At 46.5% G+C, this 21,184-nt stretch overlaps 1 protein-coding gene across 1 annotated transcript in view; it reads right to left on the bottom strand.

Annotated features, from left to right (window-relative positions):
- The window catches only part of LOC135401104 (glutamate receptor ionotropic, kainate 2-like), a 174,022-nt gene extending 161,596 nt beyond the window's left edge, over positions 1 to 12,426 (bottom strand). The window contains exon 1 of the mRNA XM_064633282.1: positions 12,007 to 12,426. Coding sequence (XP_064489352.1) covers positions 12,007 to 12,205 — 199 coding nt within the window. The 5' untranslated portion in view covers positions 12,206 to 12,426. The remainder of the gene's footprint in view (positions 1 to 12,006) is intronic.
- Between the last annotated feature and the right edge of the window lie 8,758 nt (positions 12,427 to 21,184).

Raw genomic sequence — 21,184 nt, 5'->3', positions numbered from 1 at the left:
CCGGGTGCATCCAGTTCACAAACAAGAACAATAGACCTCTACCCGAGAAACGTCATCATGACGTTGGTAGACAGACTAAAGCCGAAACAAATCGGAAGGGGAGGGCTGGATCCAGGAATGGGCACTTGTTCGCTGCCTCCTATTGAAAGAAAAGGAGGACCGAAGGTCGCGTCCCTTTCAGTGTCAATCGTAATCTCCTCAAGACCGTGGCTTTCGGGCGCGACCTTGTTCGCCCCTAGCTTCGAGCGTAGTTCAACTCTACCAAATTGGTGGCGCTGTCGAACACTCTGACGTCATTTATTTACAAGCAAGGAGAGGTTTATTGTGACGAATTCAATCTCTCCCTATTATTATTGTTTTTCATCAACATCAAACAACAACAGATTCATTCACCTACCGTGCACAACAGGACAGCACCGCCGCCTCCGCTCCCGGGAACAGTCAACCGAACCGTTCCCAGACGGCGATACAAAGAACCCCCCGCTGCTAACGCAGCTCTGCTTTAGTTACCCATGACACGCCCCCAAAATGCATCACAGACACGCGTACATGCTAATAAGCCCTCTCGACCTCGTTGAAAGATACAAATGGAAGATCTCGTTCTCACAGATGTCACTTCCGTGCTACTTAGAAAAAAAAAAGATATGTGAAATGCTCCGTTAACTGATGATGATGATTTTCTTAATTCCGTGTTAGCGTCGCGAAGCAACTGCGGCTGTGAGCGGCGTGCAGATGTGAACACATGGAGAGTGGACAACAGGAAGGAGTGGGGGGGGCAGGGGGTTAGTATTCATCCTGGGCCGACTTCAGGGGGAACTGTGCCGACAGTCGTCTGGAAAGTCTTCGGAAAACCCAGGGAAAGCCTCAGACAGCACACAGCCGGTGCTAGGATTCGAACCCACAACCTCCCAGTCTTCAGCACGACCTTGGCTACCACAAACGAGCGGGACGCCTTAACCCGCTATATGATGACGATGGTAGAACTCCGATGACTTTCATGGATCAATGTGCCGCAGGTGAAGAACGAACAGAATACGGAGGAGAAACGATGCCGTGTGAATGAGAGCTAACAGAGCAAACGACATGTGGCTTCGCCCCACAAGTAACCATTGGTAACCATCATCTCAAAGCTTGCATCAAAATATTCGTCAGCCGTTCAAAGCGTATAGGGACGAGTAATTAGGTATTGACCCAAAGCGTCTCGTTCACAAAAAAAAAAAAAAGAAATGAAAACCTCCAACGAGCCGCTGCTGTCACAAGCTGTCTAGTTGTACGTCTGTCTACATTCTACACAGTCTTCGGCGCAAATCCCACAGGACCTCCACCTCATTTCTTTCCTTGTTCTTGTTCACTTTCCAGACTCGATAGCGCGGGGCTTCTATATAATGCGACTTGCATTTTCGAGCTCGTTACGGGAATATTAATTTGGTGTTCGTCGCGGCAACAGTCACGAAATGTGGGACGGGTTCGTGTCATTTCATATTAATGATTCGCAACTCCCATTAGCTAAACAGCTCCGCCGCGGATTTTACAGTTCCCTCGGGCAAACTTGCAATCGTGTGCTAAACGGTAACGAGCAAACCAGGAAGCAAGCGGTGTGATATTCGCCGCTATGTCAAAGTGCAATCGCGGCTGATTAAACTTGTTGGAATGCGAGCGGGCGGCGCGATCCGAGAATCGATGTTATGGAGATGTATTAAAGAGGATACGGGGTTGGGGAAATCAAAGCGTCCTCTGGGCGTCATCAATCGCCAAATTTGGAATTCAAGTGCTCTATCAAGTTCTTCTACCCATCATCATCATCATCATCATCAAGTGCTCTAAAACTCCAGAGGGTTTTTAGTAGACTGATTGACTGAATGAATGGAAAGAAATACACAGACAACACTCGTTAATACGACCCCCGATAATCTGACATACGCGCTTTACGACCATACTTCTGGGGAACAATGCAGTGAAAGCTCTGCAAATCTTCCCCGTTAATATGACCATTCCGCATTATGACCAAAATTTTCGGGAACGACCATGGTCATAATAACGAGGGTGCACTGTATATGTATATATATATATATATATATATATTCCGTGTCAGTGCCGCAAAGCAAATGTGGCTATGAGAGGCGTACAGATGTGGACACATGGAGAGAAGACAGCAGGAAGGAGTGGGACACAGGAGGGGGGGGGTTAGTATGCGTCCTGGGACGACTTCAGGGGGAACTGTGCCCACCATTTCACGACCTGTTTTAACAGTGTAGGAAGTTCAGGGCTCGCGCACCGCTGCAGCCCGCAAATATCTCTGAGTATTCGTTTATCCGCTTGTGGAGAGTTCTCCCCCTTGCCTTGTTGTATGATGGGCAAGACTCCATGACATGCCCGACTGTTTCGATCGTTCGTGTCGTGGACTACCTGATAGCTGCGTATCTCGTACAAAAGTTGATTGGTGACCGCTGACACCGTGCTAAACCTGTGGGAGGGGATGTCTTCTTACATGTGGAGACAACAGGAACGAGACTTCGTCTTTTCCTTTCGAGTTTTCCCTCCCTTTTTTTTACTATTTCCAACGCGCCCTAATAAAACGATCTAAATAGGTAAATTACTGCAGGCTGTGGTGATGGTGTAACAACAGACCCCAGCGCATCTTGCTTCCCGTTCGATCAATGGGAACGAGCCCACGTGACGCCTGCGGTCGAGCCACCGAAAGCTTCGAAAATGAAAAAAAAAAAAAAGAAGGTGATCTTGAAGAAATTCAGATACCTTATTTTAATAATACGTAGACTAATAAACAGCAACTTCTTTGTAAGCTGAGAATATTTGTCGGATACGAATAATGTTGTAGCCAAACAAAAAAAGAAAAAGAAGAAAATGAAAATGACAGATTCGTGACACAAAAGCGATTGGTGAACAGTAAGAAATCGTGAACCAGCTCCACTCACATGCCTAAAAAACTTTCGTAGTTACGACGCGATAAAGAATAATTGCCATCGCGTGCCCCTAGAGACTCGCAATTGAAAGCCGATTCCTGTCCAGAAAGAATCCAACAGCCGAACCCCCGCTTGATCTCTGATTCGAATTTGACAATCCTGGTTTTGTCACCGGTTACGATGTCGTAAACCCGCCGAGAGTTTCCTTCTTCGATTTCTTCGGCATTTCTTCCCATACCACTCAACACGGACGCGCTCCCGAAGGACTCCGTCGAGATGAAAACCCCTCGACGCGGAGGCTGGTGTGGGTAAGTTAGATGCGTGTTACTACCGAGTGATCAGCCTGTCTGTGAAGCGGCATGTTGCTCGAGCGTCCAGGACTATACTTCACAGGGAACTGTGACGACATTTGCCTTACAGAGTCTTGGGGGGAAAAACTCGGGAAAATCTCAGGAAAAGCACAAAGAGAGCACAACCCTGTGCCAGGATTTGGACCCGGGTCACCTTCCAGTGGGAGCCCGCAAGTGGTAAAACTTCGAATAATGAGAACAATCAACTAACTCTCCTGAGGGCTGTCTCGATATCATCACATGTTTAATAGTTATATTCGTGAATCATATGTTCACTTCTTTTTTTTTTTCTGCTGCGGAGGGGGAGAGGGGTATGTTTATTTAGAAAAAAAGAAAGGCAAGACAAAGGTCGGCTTGCTATTAAAAAAATGAAAAATGGGGGAAGAAAAGGAAAAGAAAAAGAAGAAACGAAAAGGAGAAGAAAAAAAGAGACCAAGAGGAGAAGGAAAGAAAAGTAGTAGAGAAAAGGAGAAAAGGGAAAAGAAAAGGAAAGGAAAAGCAGAAAAGAAGAAGGGAAGGTTTCCTGTCTGGCACATGGTCAAATCCAGCCTACCAATGCTCTGTCCTAAAAGCACTACTAACTTTTGCGGACAACGTACGGCGTCGGATCTCACTGTGAGGCTTATCGATTAAACTACCGCCAGCAATCGCGTACAGTCGCCTTGTGGGGGCGATGAAACGCCCCAGTCATAATCAGAAATATAAAGTTGTAGCAGTTGCTTAACATTGTTGCGTTGCATTTCTTGTAAAACATACTCGCAAACTATCGAGACATTCGTCCTCAATTGTACGTTCGGGAATTTCGATGCAATCATTACTCGTAAACACTCTCCCAATGTAGAGTTGGGCCAACATCTCCATATTTTTCTTTTTTACCAACCAACCAACACTCTCTCCAGCTCCATTGCTCCAGTGCAGACAAATGTTTAGATACCAGCTTCTGGAAACCAAGTTACGTAGAAGAGACAACGTTCTGCTTGTATGCATGTGCGAGAATACCGCTACATTCTAGCAAATTTCGCTAAGCCTTGTAAGCTTTCGCTTTCTTGCATCTCAAAACTTTCCCTTGTGGCCCTCTTCCGATACCCGGCTATCGGAAACGGAGCGTATGGAAAAGGCATCCGTCACACTCAATCACACAGAGAGTCCATCATTCGGCGCATGCGCTGAAGGAAAAATTTCTCTGAATCATTTGCTGCTTGGTCTTGATCTATAGCCACAGCAAGTTGCTGGGCTGAGATAGGGCTGCAGAATTTTTACATCTCATTTCCATTCCATGCTAAAATCGACGTACATTATTACTAGATTTACAGCGTAGGCACGTAACCAAATGTATTAAATCTGGATTCAGAAAATTCTTCGATTTCCTCTTCCTTGTCTACATGACAAGAGGAATGCTGCTTTGTCAGTGCTTGTGAGATTTATTCAAAGTTCTGCCTTTTGTAGCCATTCTATTAGGACCGTCTGAGTCATTGTGCGGGGGGGGGGGGGGGGGGGGTCTGTTTATGGGAATAGCCGAATTTGTCATGCGACGAACTCACTCTCTCCCTATTATTAATTTTTCGTTAACATCAACATCTTCGAGTTTAGGCCAGTAGCGCTAAAACAGTGTCGAACTCGGGATGTTCATTGCTATAGTTAAATTCCTTTTTTGTTTCCTTGCTTGGTGCTTTGTCATCGGAATGTACGGACGGCAAAGCTTCTGACAGCAATATACTAATCTGTAACAATTTTAAGAAACACAGATCCACTGAAAGAAATTCAGGATACTTTCCTGTTTCCAGAGGTTCCCTAAAACGTAAAAACTACGGGAGATTAGGGAAGACTTGTTGACAGGGGAAGCGGGTGGCGGGTGTGTCAGCTCAGAAAGCATTGCATTGACAGGAAGGGAGAGGGAGTACCTGCTGCGTACATAAAAAAAACTAAACAAAAAAAAAGAACAAAGAAAACAGCGGTTTGAATGTGTATGCATTAAAGTGTTGAAAGTAGCGCTCTGAGTGTGTGTGTGTTGTCCTGTTTTTAGCGCTTTTAGTGAAGCGGAAGTTCGAGAGGCTTGTTGTCACCATCACGCCCCATCGTCACCATCACGTCCGATCGTCTTCCGCACTGCGCAGTCTTGTTGGTTTGTATTCAGCAATCAATATTGGCTCTAGATGCACAGTGCGAATGTACCGCGCATGAAACGACAGACTTGGAAAGCGTAACAATGCACTTCAGAAACATGTTTCTATCCCCGCACATACACCGCGTCAGCCTTCAGGTAACGGGAATCGGAAAGACCGGATGGAAACGAAATGCAATGGATTCAGAACCCAAACCTGACCTTGCGTCGTTGTTGAACCGCAATTCTGAATTCATTCCAATCCTACACGGCGAGTCTTTCAATTTAATGCAGAACGCGTACTCTTACCAGCATTTCTATGCTGCACCCCGCATCAGAATAGTCGATAGACGATTGAAAGCCAGGGCCTTCTGCACAAGACAGGACATGTCTTGCACAAAAAATGGTGCGGGCCTTTTCGAAACATCCAATTCGGGACTGTTTCCGTGAGTAACATTTCGATGCGTCCTGATAAGCACCACATCCCATAGAGATGTCCCAATGTCTGCGAGAAGGTTCTTTGGTAAGCCCAGATGGAAAGGGGATGGGGGGGGAGGGAGGCTCGACAAGAAATAAGAGGGAAATAATAAAGAACTCTATATCTTTCGGCGCCACGGGGCAATAGTGGACAAAACAGCAACCGTTTCCCGGGCAATTTCTTCTTGAGTGATCCGGATATTGTCTGAAGATCGGTTGTAGCGCAATTGGTCAGAACGCGGCAGACGCAAAATATTATTTTAGCGCGGGCCCTATCCTACACCGTAAAACAGAAGACGGACAAGTTACGCTGATGGCCTAGTTATCCAGCTTGTTGCTTGTAAACCGAGCACAACAAGTGATGCATCCTTTCCCCCAAATTGACGAGTCAGTGAGGTCCAGAACTGGAGCTCCGGCAGACAGGAACAAAAAAGAGAACCGCAAGCTCTCGTGCTCCTCAGTTTTGTTGGCTTTCGTGCACGAGCCGGATGACGTTCGCCCGTGACCGACGATGACGGTGCCGGTGAGCAAGTAAGCCGGGCCCGACGGTAGCGACACAGAGTCGTGACACAAGTTAGACACGTGACAAGGAACGCTAAATATTTTTAATTTGCCAGTAAAACTGTGGTAAAAGAGAGCCGTTTATAGAGAGGGTTTGGCCAAAGTGGGGACCCGTCGTGATGTAAGACACGTTGTCGTCCCGCCCACCAGGCCGCAATGAAAGGGGGGATTACATCCGTTCCAAAATGGCGGAATGGAAGGCGAGGGGAGAGTTCAAAGCGGTAGATCTGACCCAAAATGGCGACACTGGCCTTGGCGCCGCCCGTCTTTGACGTCAAATGACGCGTTTTAAAACAGGCTTCTCCCAATGGCCAAACCCTCCTAATACAGTGTTTCCCAAAGTGTGGTCCGCGGACCCCTGGGGGTCCGCGAGAGTGTCCGTGGGGGTCCGCGACCGTCTCTCACATTTCAATGTGGATTTTCGTCCCCCCAAACACGCGCTCGTACATGCTGCCCGATTTCCAAACACCCAGAACTTCCAAAATTCCGCAAGCATGCTTCAACGGCTAGCTTCTAATTTCTGATAGAAAAGTCCTGCAATGCACGTTTGTCCGCGTCATACACATACAAACAAGAAGAAGAAACCAGTCCGGAATCCTTTCTGAAGCTGTATCGAAAGCACGCAGCAGCTGCCGAGGTTGCTGGTTATGCACTGGCTAGCATGGGAAATACAGTGCGTCATATCGTTTTGCTTCGAGTTCGAACTGACTGAGAGTGTTCCTGTGTTAAGCGCATTTTATATTTGGCAGCCTGCGGACCTCTTGCAGCAATGGTGGCACTACAGATGATACCTCGCACTGAACGCGGCGTTGGAAGCCAACTTCGCTTCTGTCTACTTGACCATGTTTATGCTTGCACAAATGTAATTTCGTTCCCTGTTATACCCTGTCGCGCATATTAAACGCGGTCTGCAATGCAGTGTACACAGCGCGTATCGCGGTACATTTGTGTGTGTGTGTGTGGGGGGGGGGGGGGTCCGTGAATTGGTTCTCATCGCTTCCGGGGGTCCGTCACCGCCAAAAGTTTGGGAAACGCTGTCCTAATAGACAGCTGTGTGGTAAAACGGCGCTCGGGGCGACGTCTGGTGGGAAATATAATCTGGGGCTGACTACGTAACCAACATGTAACTACTGATCTCTATGTATAAAGGCTGAATCGCGCATGGCAGAGGGGTTCGTGGGGGAGAGGCGCGCATTCGGGCCGCCATGTTGGAGGACCCACTGGCGCCGGCTGCTCCCATAGGACACAATAGGAAGCGATTTGATTTGGAGTATTTATTGCGGTTTAAACTGGCATGACATGCCCTTTAGTTTAAAGGAAATTTTAAAAATATGGGCAGCCCCGCTTGAACTAAATGCAGATGACAGAATGCGTTGGGCCCACCAATATGGCGGCCGGTGACCACGCTTTGGAGCACCCTACGCGCGATCTAGCCTATACTATGGAGATCAGTGCATGTAACAGATCTCTTTAGACACAGGGTTATGCGCATGTAGTGCAACTTTTCCGCCGTGCTTAACGAGCAATGAGCGGTTGGTGGCGACCACGACACAGCGTTGCTCGTAATTTTCAATTTTAATTTCTTAAATAAAAACAAAAAAGATTATGAGCGCAATTGTGACGAAACAGAACTGAAAGCTCAGGCTATCGAATAGATACATTTGCATCAACTTCCCCGCGTTGATATTGTGACTAATAGTAATGCCAAATAGATAGTGCTCAGTAGTTCCGCGTTTCAAGTTACCGCAGGTTGTATACTAACGAGCACCTAGCCTTTCACGTTGTCCCACGAGAAGCGCGTCGCCATGTCATCCCGGCGAACATAGCTCGATAGTGTACGGGCAACCTAAATAGTGTTCCGATATAAAAAGTTACACACAAAGAGCGTTCGTAAGGTTAGCTTATCTACTATCGGGATACTTCGGTAGCCGGTCCGTCCCTTGTCGCCACTCACGTCACCAGCTCGCGTAGCGCTACGTAGCGCCATGAACCATAATAAACGGTAAAAAAAAAAAAAAAAAACAGCTCGCGTAGCTCAGTGGTTAGCGTGCTGACCGTATCACGTCGAGACTGGGAAGTACCCGGGTTCGAATCCCGGTACAGTCTGTGCTGTTTTCCTCTGACGCTTTCAGATATATGTCGGCACAGTTCCCTTAGAAGTCGGCCTAGGACGCACATTCCCCCGGGGTGCCAGCCATGACATTGCCCACCTCAGTGAGGCCGACGACGGCGAGCCCTTTCTCCCAGCACCGCGACCAGCGTCCTCATTTTCTTCTTGCTCCTATAATCACCATCATCATGTTGCGCGATCCCAGAAAAGAACGCGCACGGGGTACCCCAGTATATACTACGCGCCAAATACTACTCAGCGTACTTGCACGAGTACGAAAGCCCACCTCAGAATGCTGGGACAAGTTTCACAGAAGATACCGAAAGTACCTCCACAAAACCCACTGCTGTTTTGTTTGCTCGTTTCAACTAAACTGAGCTCTTTTCGCGTTCCTCCAGAATGCATCTCTATACGTCAGCTCACGTACGATAAGACGAAAGGACCTCGTTCGCAGTACCTTATCAACCGAAATCCTCCTATATTGACGAAAGTCCTCGGAGACTACAAACGACGTGTAATACAAGTCGGCTCGCGTGGAAAAGGACAAAAAGTAAGAAAGTGAAGTAGCAAAAATGGCGCGGGGAGGCTGTACAATGATGTTACGATACCCGAGGGTGCCTTTTCGATTCCTTGAATAAGGCATCAGTACATGCCTACCTCGAGGGAAGCCGAACTGCGATAATTTCACACGAAAACAGTTTCTTCCCCGAAGAGAAATCTGTATATAGATACAGCCATTAGGAGGAAGTCTCTATGGGCTCACGGATAAGTACACATTTATTTGCATTAGTACAGGGTGCGACGCGAGGAATACTGCAAGAATTGCTAAGAGGCAAGCGAGCTGGAAGGAACACGTTGGCTGGTTTGGTTTGGTTTGGTTTTAAGGAAAAAATAAAATGGAGATTTTGGCCTCACTAATGTGAGGCCCGCAACTCCACATCACTTGCACCAGTTACTTTGGTGGAAAACTCCTTGAATGATGATGCCAATGAAGGTGAGCAGGAAGATGGCGATGATGATGATTAGTGGTGGGGGTGATTGCGACAGAAAGAAAGTACACACACACTGAGATGTCACAGAACGCGCAAAGACGCAAGCAGTCGAACAGCGAAACCCACAAAACACACACAGGCTCAAAACTTGTTGTCTGCATCAATGTCCCGGAAAAATTTCACTATGGCGGAGAACGCCCGGTGTCTACGCTGTGATTCCAGGGCCCAAGCACCTTTGAAACGCTGAGCAGACGGCCGACCACTGCTGCCAGCTCCGACTGTAGAAGGCGACGAGCTTCAGTGTATCGTACGCAGGACATCAAAATGTGCTCTACATCTTCCACAACACCGCACATGGAGCAGTTTGGGGAGGCTGCTTTCCCGATAATGTGTAGAAAGCTACGGCTGTATGGGACCTTCAGACGAAACCGGTGGATTAGGGTCTCCATGGACCGAGGAAGCGAGGGTGGGACCGACCACGAACGAAAAGTCTAGGTCTATGTTGGTCAGTGGCGGCCTTCCACAATCACTGTGCCACAGGACTCTGCTTAGTCTCTTCGTCAAAGCAGACAACATTAAGCGGGTGTCAGAGGCAGTAAAACACGTGGTGGTGGTGGTGGTTGGTAAAATAACAAGGGGAGGTTGAATTCGCGCAAGCGAATTCTGCTACCCCCCAAAAAAGAAAGACGGTACACCCCAAAGCAGAAAAGAAAAAAGAAAGGAAACGGTACGATTGCACCACAGAATGTGCGAGCGCACCGCAACGTAAAACACGTCTTCAGCACGTAATGCATCTTTTACCTCTTCTTGCGCAGCTATGAAAGTCGTGACAATTATTGCTCGCTGCTTTTGTTTAAAGAAATGATGACAAAACACATGATGTTACATGTTCGTGTCGGACGGCAACGGTAACTAGGAAAGAGTATATCGTACTTTCTGGTTCGGTGGTGACCAATGAAGCAGCATGGGGTTACGTCAACGGTTCGACACTGTTAGTCATGCCAGTACACATGTGTCACATGCCAGTGTCGACAGTGTACAGTGACACAGACACAGTGTACAGGGACACATACACTGTCGACATGCCAGTACACATCGTTTATGTATCTGGCTGACCCTTGAGTGTTCGGGTTTTATGTTTTTCAGAACATCGGGTGTAAAAATCAGATAAAATCGGGATATATTAGTATGTATATATATATATATATAGGGCGGATAATAAATGAAGTCCGCGTCTTGCATTTCTGATGAAGGGCGGGGTGCCGAGCGGCTGCGGTGAATGCGCAGTGCTTAGCGTTTTACAGTGTCTATATTTGTGACTGACTTTGTACTTTGGCAAGTTCGTTTTCGGGGATTTTCGGGCTTTAATCCGAAGCGACAGTGATGCAAATCGGAGGGTAAAATGCGGATTTCACTGGGCTTCAGTCTAAAACAGGAGGCACCCAGTATCGTAATTTGCTGTAGTCTCGTATTAAAGACATTCTGGTGCCACGGACCGGTTTTGAGACCGAGTCACGTTTAAATGCCGTATGCTAGATGTCAGAATGCAATAAAAAAATTTAAAACATCAGAATGAAACAGAATCTCTGTTTTGGAGATGGAGAAGAAAAACATGTCCATGCGTGCATATCTGCTCTCGATTTTTTTTCTTTTCGAACTCCAATCTACTCGATTTTACAATGACGCGCACATCAGCTGCTGCACGTGACGTGACGTCACGAACGTGCGACCGATATAAAGGTGACGGTTTGGAGATAAGATAAACTTCATCGTGAACTTTTCCCCTGGAAACGGTGGCTTCGATGCTTGGCAGAACGAAAACCACAAGCTGCAGACAGTAACACGTCATCACAGGCCACTTGGCTACAAAAATTCAATCGTCATCAAGTGGCGATAATTTGATTGCAAGATTCTGCGAAGTGGCTGAGAATCAAAAGAAAGCATAGGACGGCGATCTCGAAAGCTTGATTAGGGCGTGGACGGTCGCTTTCAAGGGTGGAAAAACTGCAACAGCGGAAAAATCACAGAAACGAAGAATCTTTGTTGGTTGTTCTATAACGCAGTAATATTCTGAGAGAGTTCATAAAAATAATGCGGACAACCGCAGTAACTCTTCATCGTCAGAATAATATAATTGTTGTTGTTCTTCTTCTTACATGTCACGTAGAAGAAAAAGCCACAGCAAAAGAAAACAGTGAAGGATGTTTTACCTTTCGCGAGAAAGAAGATCCTATCGAAAAACAACGCGCTTTAAAGCAGGAATTTTATGGAAAAAAAAAATAAGCGAGACGAAAGCTTCACTGAAGAAATAGAACGTTAAGTTATTTCAAGCTACTTTTCGTCCAGCCTGGAGAGGTCAACTGAAGTACGCATACAAAACAGTCAAAAATAAAAGGTCCCCGATTCACAGCAGTAAACACTTCCTCGGTATCGCAGTATCCCAACCCATACCTCAACTCGGCACATGCTTCGAAACTTTTCTACAGGTCCTTACCTAGTTGTATGGTGGTGAGTCCGCTCGACTGTAGGAGGAGATGAGCAATGATTATACACACCAACGCACTCCACCGGAGGCAGCCCAGTGGTCCGACACAGCTGGGACGCATACTCACGCGCCAGTTCTGCCTATCAACATTGTTGTTCTTTGCAATGCACGCACACACTATCACGTCACTCCACTTCACCGTCGGCATCCGATCGTCCAACGTCACCCTCACAACCTGCAAGAGTGGTAATCGGACGATGTCACTAAGAAGACGCTTCGAAAAATCCGACAGTGGGCGAGAAACACGACGGTGATCCACTTCAGTGTCATTGCAGTTGAAAGGACGGGGATAAGAAGGTATATAAGCAACGAACGGAGTTCGGAGTTCAGGCGCGCGAACGCGGAGAAGTTAGTATCCGTCGCAGTCGTCGTCTGAGCAGGGTCTAATCGAGCGACTGCAGCCGCAGCGACACCACGTGCCGAACGCGGCGAACCGCTCTCATTCGGCGCACCGCCTCACGTGACTCGAGTGAGGCGCTCACGCGGCGCGACACTCATGCGACTTGCGGACATGTGTTGTTGCGGGTACGTTGTTGTTGTGTTTGTGCGTTTAGTCTCGAATAGTGCAGCTGCGACACGTTATTTATGGGATGAACGTTGAAACGCAGCAAAGCCTCGGCTCTCTCTGAAATCTCCGAAAGTTAAGGCACGAACCGGCTGCGTCAAAATGTTCCAAGGGAGCGGTTGTACAAAAACGTCAAAATCTAGTACCGTTTCTGCTAGCTTTATACACGTTTCCCCGGCGGGGAAGCATGTCATGTCCACCATAACTTTTCATGCATTCATTTATTGTTGGGGGGGGGGGGGGGGACGTTGGGATTTCGAGCGGTCTGCCTGCCTAGATTGGCAGCACGTTGCTACACGGCACGACAGGTCTTAATATTGCACTGACTCGGCTTTGATTCAGTGCATTCTTCCTGATCTTTATATTTTTCTAGTTTGTTTTCGGTTTCGAAAGAAGTATAACACCAAAGAGATAATTTTGAAACTTCTTGAAACTTTTGAAAAAAAAAAAAATATCCGTCTGTTGCAGTCTGCTAACAGGACTGCCCAGAATGATGTTTTATAGGTTCGTCAAAGCAAGATTCATGTACAAAGAAGACACGTGTGTGTGTGTTTGTGTGGAGGGGAGGGGGAATACGTTTAATGCTGATAAAAAAGACAAAGGTTAGACACGTGTGGGATTGATTAGAAACTGCAATTCGCATGAACCTTTAAACACGTCACACCTAACCCTTTAAATACCATGCCAATGATGAGGACGGTGCCCAGAAGAAGAACAGTCTCTGTTCGAAATATCGGCGGCTTCTGTCCTGAGGCAACTCCCTTCCTACATTCTACCGGTTCGCTGGATTTCTACCCATCTGCGTTTCAGCTTGTCAGTCATGATTTCCTGTCTCTCTCATACATCATTTTTTGTGTACTATTTTTGGAAACCGATGGCATAAGTCGTGACCGCCACGCCACACGAGATAATGGTTGACCTACACTCTTAAAAATGAACTTCACCGCATAGCACGCTCCTAGCCAACCATCATCTCGAATGATATCGTTATCTGCCGTGATTTGTTGAAAACGGGAGGCGTACGCCTTTTCTGTGGCACTTATGCTGTTCACAATTGTCACAAAAAAGGCGTACGCCTCCCGTTTTCAACAAATCAGGGCAGATAACGGTATCATTAGAGATCATGGTTGGCTAGGAGCGTACTATGCGGTGAAGTTCATTTCTACCGCGTGTGTAGTGTATGAGCCAGTATGCCGCCTGCTATCTATTGCACGTGGCTGCACGACATATCCGCCTTTTTCTTCTTCTTCTTCCACTTGTTTTCGCAGCTCATGAATTAGCTTATTAGGGCCCCGATTTTCAACTTTCAATCAGCGATCGCGTGCTCAATCGCCACTTTGATAGGTTCACGCAAGAGCTCGTGGCGAAACGCGGGCCGAAGTGATGCATGTAACGCGCGTTATGCAATAACGACAAGTTGAAGATCGGGCTCCAGCTATTACTTCCCTCGATATAATATTAAGCTACGTAAGGCGTCAGTTTGTAGCGTTGTAGTGTGACGCGTTAGTTTGCGTTGCTTTGTTCTGGCAGAAGGAAAAATACAAAGGCTGCGCGCTGTCTTTCATTACATGGAACTGAAGCTTAAAACCCTCCCTGCAGCTATTTTCTTGTTTTTTTTTTCTTTCTGAATAACTAAAGTACCACCCCGTCATGATATCGGGTCAGGACTAGTTGATCAGTGCCTCATTGAGTATAGCTTACCACCAACCGATAAACTGATCAAGTTGCTTGCCAACGAACAATGAATGGAATAAAGACGTTTCCATCTGTAACACCCCAAAAAATCGTTTCACACAGAAAACAACGTACTGAGCCGTCGTCTCGTAGCACTATGTCATTAGGCTCTACCGAAATTTAAACGATCTCCTTACTGACAAATTACAAAAAGTGTAAGACATGTGGCTGGAGTGATATGCAATCGCGTATTTCTTAATTCGCATAAAAGTCGCAAAACTGCAGTTCACCCGAACTTTTTGTCCTTTCTCTTGCTCTTGCGCTTATGAGATTGCTACCACACGTACCGGCCTCGTGAGAAAAAGCTCATGCAAGGCAATATTAGAAAGGTGTCGCTCCGAATCGTATATGGTATGTACAGAAACGACGGCTCCATTCTACGCGAAGCGACGGTTGCAACCGATCGTAAAAGTTACCTAAGCACCTGTGACAGTAAAGCTGCGAGGGGCCCTATTGTGCATATCTTTCCCCGCAAGCTACGCTTGTGTGAAGCTTGACGATTCATCACCAGTTGTGGTCAATGTATTGTCGCCCAAGTCATACCTACACTGGACATGATTTAAAACAGCTGCGATTAGGTCAACGTGAAACCACGTTGTCCCATGCGTGACGTATAATTTCTTTTCTTTTTTTTTACGGCTTCTGGTCGTATGATTCGGGTAATCGTTTTTAAGATAACGATACGCGACAGAAATATAAACAACTTTATTTTCGACCTTGGAGAGTGGGGAGTTTCATCGCCACAGGCGATACTCTACCCCATTGCTGGAGAAGAAATATAAAGCTTTTAATCTATACTCCAATTTTGTTTCGACAGTTAGCGCGACTACGCGTCACTGCGAAGCCAGAAGCGTGGTAACTATTCCACAGAACCACTCAAGCATTTGATGATTGGAATAAAAATGCCAAGTGTGAACGGTGTCGATATTTGTTGCTTTTTTAAGAGAACTGAGGAACCTCCCGAGGATTCAAACGATGCAAGAGACGTGATGACTTCGGCTCCGTTCCCAAATAGTAAGACGTCACGCTATATGGAGAGAGCTTTTACCCCTTAGCAACAGCGCGGGCGTCTGCACGATCTCTCCCGTTGGCGTTTCGGGCGTTTCGGTGTGGATAGCAGTTTCCAGACCCCGAAGCGTGCGAAGGTTCTTCTTTGTTTTTTTTTCTCTCTCTCTCTGTTTTCTCTCTCGGTGGTACTTTAAAACACCTCACTCTGAACGAGGAAGGCCATATTCAACATTTTTTTTGTGTGTGCCATGTTCGAAGCTACGAACGACCGAAGGCGGTTAGCAAGCAGTAGGTTAATTGGTTAATTTTCGAGATTATTGGATAGCGAAGCTATAAGCCCCGGCTCGTACCTGTGCCATGGCATTCGCTACTGCCTTCTTAGGAAAACCACCATAAATCTTCATATCCCTCCATCACCACCACCGCCAGATAGAGCTAGTATGTTCGTCAGAGAACTTGATGACGACATTATTAATAGTAAACAGGAACGAAGTGTCATTTACGAAAGAAAATTACAAACTTTTACAAAATTAGAAAAACGCCCGAAGAACGTAGCCATCGGCACGGGCCTGTTGCTCCGGAAACATGACTGCGTTGCCCTATGGTTTATCTAAGAAGAAACTCAAAAAGGGGTGAAACGATTCAACACCGTATATCAAACGTAATCGAATGTAAATAGGGAGGACATTTCCTTGCGTGCAAGGGGACTTCAAAACGACGGCAGGCAAACACGCACATATATATTTTTTTAGTTCGATGTTAGCGCCGCGAAGCAACTGTGACTATGAGCGGCGTACAGACGTGAACGGATGGAGAGAGGACAGCACGAAGGAGTGGGGTACAGGGGGTTAGTACGCGTCCTGGGCCGACTTAAGGGGGAACTGTGCCGACATTCTTCTGGAACGTCTTCGAAAAAACCCAGGGAAAACCTCAGACAGCACTGCCGGTGTAGCAAACACATATGTGTCTTCAATGTCGCCTTTTTGCCTGTCCTCGTACTCTAGGACATGTTGCCGTTGTGATCGTCACACTTGTTCAATTGTTTTTGTTACGTTGTGTTGCGTTTTGTTACGAGTGATGTGTGAATGAAGTGGGAACGAATGAAGTACTATGTGAAGGAAACAGACTGTGTCTATCTCCTGAAGATACGCATAGATAACGCACGACACGATACGGCGAGTTTTAGTGTATCGTACGTGATCGCCTTTGCGTACGTAAGGGATAGCGTGGTGATTCTAGGCAATGCGTGAAGGCCTGTTTATGTTTTGCGCATGCGCAGAACCACCAAAGCTAATCCTTACGTACGCAAAAGCGACAGCGTACGATGCACTAAAACTCTCTAAAATAAAACAATCGCTTTTGGTTCGAGGATAGAGGGAAGCGTACGCCTTTTTGTGGCAGTTACCATATACCCAAATTGCCACAAAAAGGCGTACGCCCCCTTCTTTCCTCCAATCAGAAGCGATAACCCTATCATTCGTGGCAATGGTTGGCGCACAGCGTGCTATGCGGTGAAACTCTGTTTTTAGAGTGTGTATGTAGTTATGTATGATGAGGGAAACATCTCCTTGAGTTTGAGGAGTAAGCAGACGGACATGAACAGGGGGACGGGAAACGAAGGACCAGAGGAGAAAGACACCTTTCACTGTTCCACGATATGTATCTAGTTTTCCGCTCCCATGATGTGCATGAAATACCAAGGTATATATGCAACAGCACTGCTTGTCAACCATATCTACCGCGGTCATAGCATATCTGGCTAGAGGTGAAGTAAACGTAGCGCGGCAACGAACGACCGTAATCTCCATACTTTTCATTTTCCAATCAATCATTGAATCCATCCATCAATCACGACCGTAATTTCACCAGCCTATCCCATTCACCTGTGCCTTACCAAGAGTATTTGTACGCTCTTGGGGTACTTCTGCTGTACCATCAAAAGCCTCCGTCCCCTCTCAACACACAATAAACCTTCGTTATATCGAAACTGTTTTTTTACAAAAAAAAAAAAAAAAGGAAGTTAAGAAAACGGGCTGTTTGGGTAATAAAATTACCGGGCAATAAAAATTGTTTGTCAGTCCAATGCCTTGTGTCGTCCTGTCTTTTATATTTCCCCTGCACTGGGGGTTCTTACCGCTTTTAGTATCACTTAATTCGAAGTTCACGCTGTCCCGACCGAAACACGTGGGTTTCGGACTGAATTATTCGAAGTGCGCTGTCAGGTGACTCCGCTTTGCGCGAACGGCGTGTCGGCGAAAAGTCCCTACACCCTAAAAATAACGGCTATTGTTACGGCTAAAAGGACCGGCTATACGTAATTTGTTGGTGGCGTAATGTTACCAACCAGAATTTCACGGCATAATACTCTTTATTCCAACCTTATTCCCTTTATTTTATACCCTTTATTACATCCTTTATTCCCCTTATGGGTTGTGCCCAATGGCTATTGGTTCGGAGCCTGTTCTGCACTGAAGCTCTGTTTTTACAGTTTACTGCAAAGAATGCTACCGACCTTTCTTTGTCTTTCTTTGTCTTTCAAGTCTTTCTTCGTTCCTTTCATCACACCTAGATTAAAGCGACGCCAATCTGTTCACTAATAACAACAACAACTTTATTTAAATGCTGATGAGTGGGAAGCTTCAGCGCCTGGTGCGATACCCTACCCGATTGCTGGCTGCTCATCTGTAGTGTTTGTTTGCTTGACTGAATGTGTGTTTATGGCTCGCACTGTGTTTCCGCACACTTTCGAAGCTACCCTGTCGAAAAAAAGCCGAATAGGTTTGTATGGCATCCTATTTATCCTTTACAAATTGATGTAGGATGCTTTATGTCCTACTTTGTATCATGTGAAAAAGTTGTGGGATCCTACATGTCCTATATTCATTCACATATAGGTGAGTCATAGGATCCTACATGTCTCATATTAGGCTATGTAGGAGGTTTGTGGTGTCCTACTTGTCCCATATTCGGCAATGTAGGAGAGCTGTAGGACACTACATTGCCTATATCCGGCTACGTATAGGAGACGTGTAGGATCCTACAAGGCATCAAAACGGAGCTATGGGAGATCTTATGTGACCTGTTTGGTTTCATGTGGGGAGGACATGGGAAATTATTTTGAGGTATGGAAGTGATATATTAACACAGCAATAAACATTATTTTATTGCATATATATATATATATCCTTCAAAACTCTGGCCCAGAACGAACTAGTCATATTCAATCATGTTTGCCAACATGCACACATACGGCAGGTTATCAAGTGCGAATTCTATTAGAACCACTGCAAATGAATTTTTTTTTTTTTTTTTACGTTGAAAACAACTGAATGGACTGGTTGCATTCATTTATGGAACATGCATATAGAGTATGTCCATTACTAGCCGACGAAACATCAGACATACAATGATGTTTGCATCCCTTTGAGTGCTATTTAAGCACATGTCACCGTTTTTGTGGCACTCCCGCTTATATCGAATTCTTTTCCCGTTGACTTGGTTACAACGAAGGATTACTCTGCGTGTTTCCTTCTCAAGGAGAAGCTCAATTTAAGTGGGGAATGGGACACTGACACAGCCAAATGATTTTACCTTCGTTCTGTCAGTTAAGGGAGCTTTTAATTCACTTCAGTCTTTTCTCGGCAAGGAGCTCCCGTTTTGGAAGCGGAACGAAAGAAACACGATACACGCGTCGCAGTAAATTTCTCCATGGGACATCGTACTTCCAGGGGCTCGCCTTTAATTACCCGGGGAATCGCTCCTACATCTAATTAGGCGCTCCTCTTGTCAACGCGCTACCGTTTGCCGGCCTGTTCAACCGGGTGGATATTAGATGCTGCTCTGACTTCTGTCACAAAGTGGGTAACCTTGTTTGGATAAACTCGTCCTCCGCTTTACCCTCGGTCTCAGCAGTGCCATTTAGTTACACAATTCAGCGCGCGTCGAAAAAAAGTTAATTAGACAGTTAATTAGAACATTGAACGTACACAGTTTTTTGTGTGTGAACAATAGGGAGGAATGAGGCCCAGCCTCTTAGCTGAGGAAGGTGCCGAGGGGCTCGTGTGTGTGTGGGGGGGGGGGGTTAAGTTAAGACGACGGTCATTCGGTGGTCCATGTAACATTTCTAAGAAACATTGTGGTACTTCTCACATATTAATTTCTTATTAATTGCTATATTTTCTATTCCTGTACAGTTAAACGATGAGCGCTGACGTAATGGGGTGCTTCCCCTCATATGCTTCGGGGCATTACCCCAACAACAACAACAAATAAATCGTGACCATGACATGGGGTGATTCACCGCTTGGGAGCAGTACACTACCCCATTACACGGGAAACATTAGATGTGAGATATGAGAATTAAGTTAAAGTTATGTTGTGGTGGTGAAAGGGCACCCCCTTGTCGGCCTCATAGTAGTGGGCAGTGTCACGACTGACGCCCTGAGGGAATGTGCGTCCCGGGCCGACTTCTAAGGGAACTGTGCCGACATATGTACAGTTATGTACAAGTACAACAAATGAGCTGTCCTCCACTGGCTGCGCTACGGCGCAAAAATGAAGATGGAGAAAATAAAAAACAATAGTCATTGAGATACAGAGTATGACACTTCGGCGTCCGGAGCAAACCGTTAGACAAGAGGAACTCCAAGAACATCACAAGATATCGACGGTGTTGCACGTGGCTCTGACATGGGCTAAGAATAAACCTCTACCCGAGAAACGGGGGGTCGAGGTAGCTTGCCGTTGTTGGCCGCACTCCAGTGGGCATCGTCACGACTATAGCCAAAAAAAGAAAAAAGGAAAATGGGAGAGGAGAGTTGAGGACTCCCCTCTCCCTCGCTTGTGTGGATAGCGCCAGGTTCCAAGAATCTTTGACGAACCGAATGGTCGGATGTCAACGGAGTCTAGTTAACGCATAAGTACGTGCGAAATGTAGCTGAGACTGTGTAGGCTGTGCACAGCATTGTGTTGCTAAGTCCGAAGTAATGCTCAAACACGGGGGTAAGTTCAATCTCTCCCTATTATTTTGTTTTCGCCAACATCAACACCAACATTCGCCGCAGTCTAAGCACGCGCGCACAGAATATAGTATAATTTATACATAAGACATAGATATATGGCGAACTCGGGTGGCCATTTCGTGGCAACTTTTTTTGCCAGATCTCGCATGTTCGCGTGGCACTTTCCGAGCGCCAAGAATTTGCCAGCTAGCACTTTTTCCGCACGGCCTCGGAGCGATCGGGTAGCGGGTTGCCGAACTATACCTGGTGTCGTCATATGCGCATCGCCAGGGTACGAGGGCCCTCGTTGGCCCGCACGTCGAAGTTCACGTGGGTTAGCAGACGACAGATCCAGAGGACGAGCGACCGCGATGCCCCTAGCGGTGATTCAAGCGACTAAAACCACCAGATTCCTGACGCTCATGTTCGGGTGGCAACGGTCAGGACATCCAGCTCGGGCGCCGACCTAGCAGTTTCCGAGCACTAGGCCGTATTGCCGTGAGATGGGGTCACCCGAGTTCGCAAATAGTTTCTCAGATAAGTCATTTCGAGGGGCCGGCTCCCCTCGGACATCTGCATACTTTTGTTCCTACACGTCACTTCACTTCACCAGAATCTTATCTCAAAAGTATATAAAATAAATGCTCAATTGATGCGGTGTTATGTTAGATATGTGTTTGGTTAACAGTATGTCTGTGGCGACAAATACCCCAAGCGGCCACTACGGCCAAACTTAATCTAGTCGTCGTCTAACCATTAGTCGTCGCCGTTGGGAATATTTTGGGGAATATTCGACGCCGTATAAAGCATACAACGACAA

This window comes from Ornithodoros turicata, chromosome 7 (assembly GCF_037126465.1).
Source record: "Ornithodoros turicata isolate Travis chromosome 7, ASM3712646v1, whole genome shotgun sequence".
Classification (NCBI taxonomy): Eukaryota; Metazoa; Arthropoda; class Arachnida; order Ixodida; family Argasidae; genus Ornithodoros; species Ornithodoros turicata.
The sequence above is the reverse complement of the archived record's forward strand: the minus strand, read 5'-3'. Positions and strand labels throughout refer to the sequence as shown.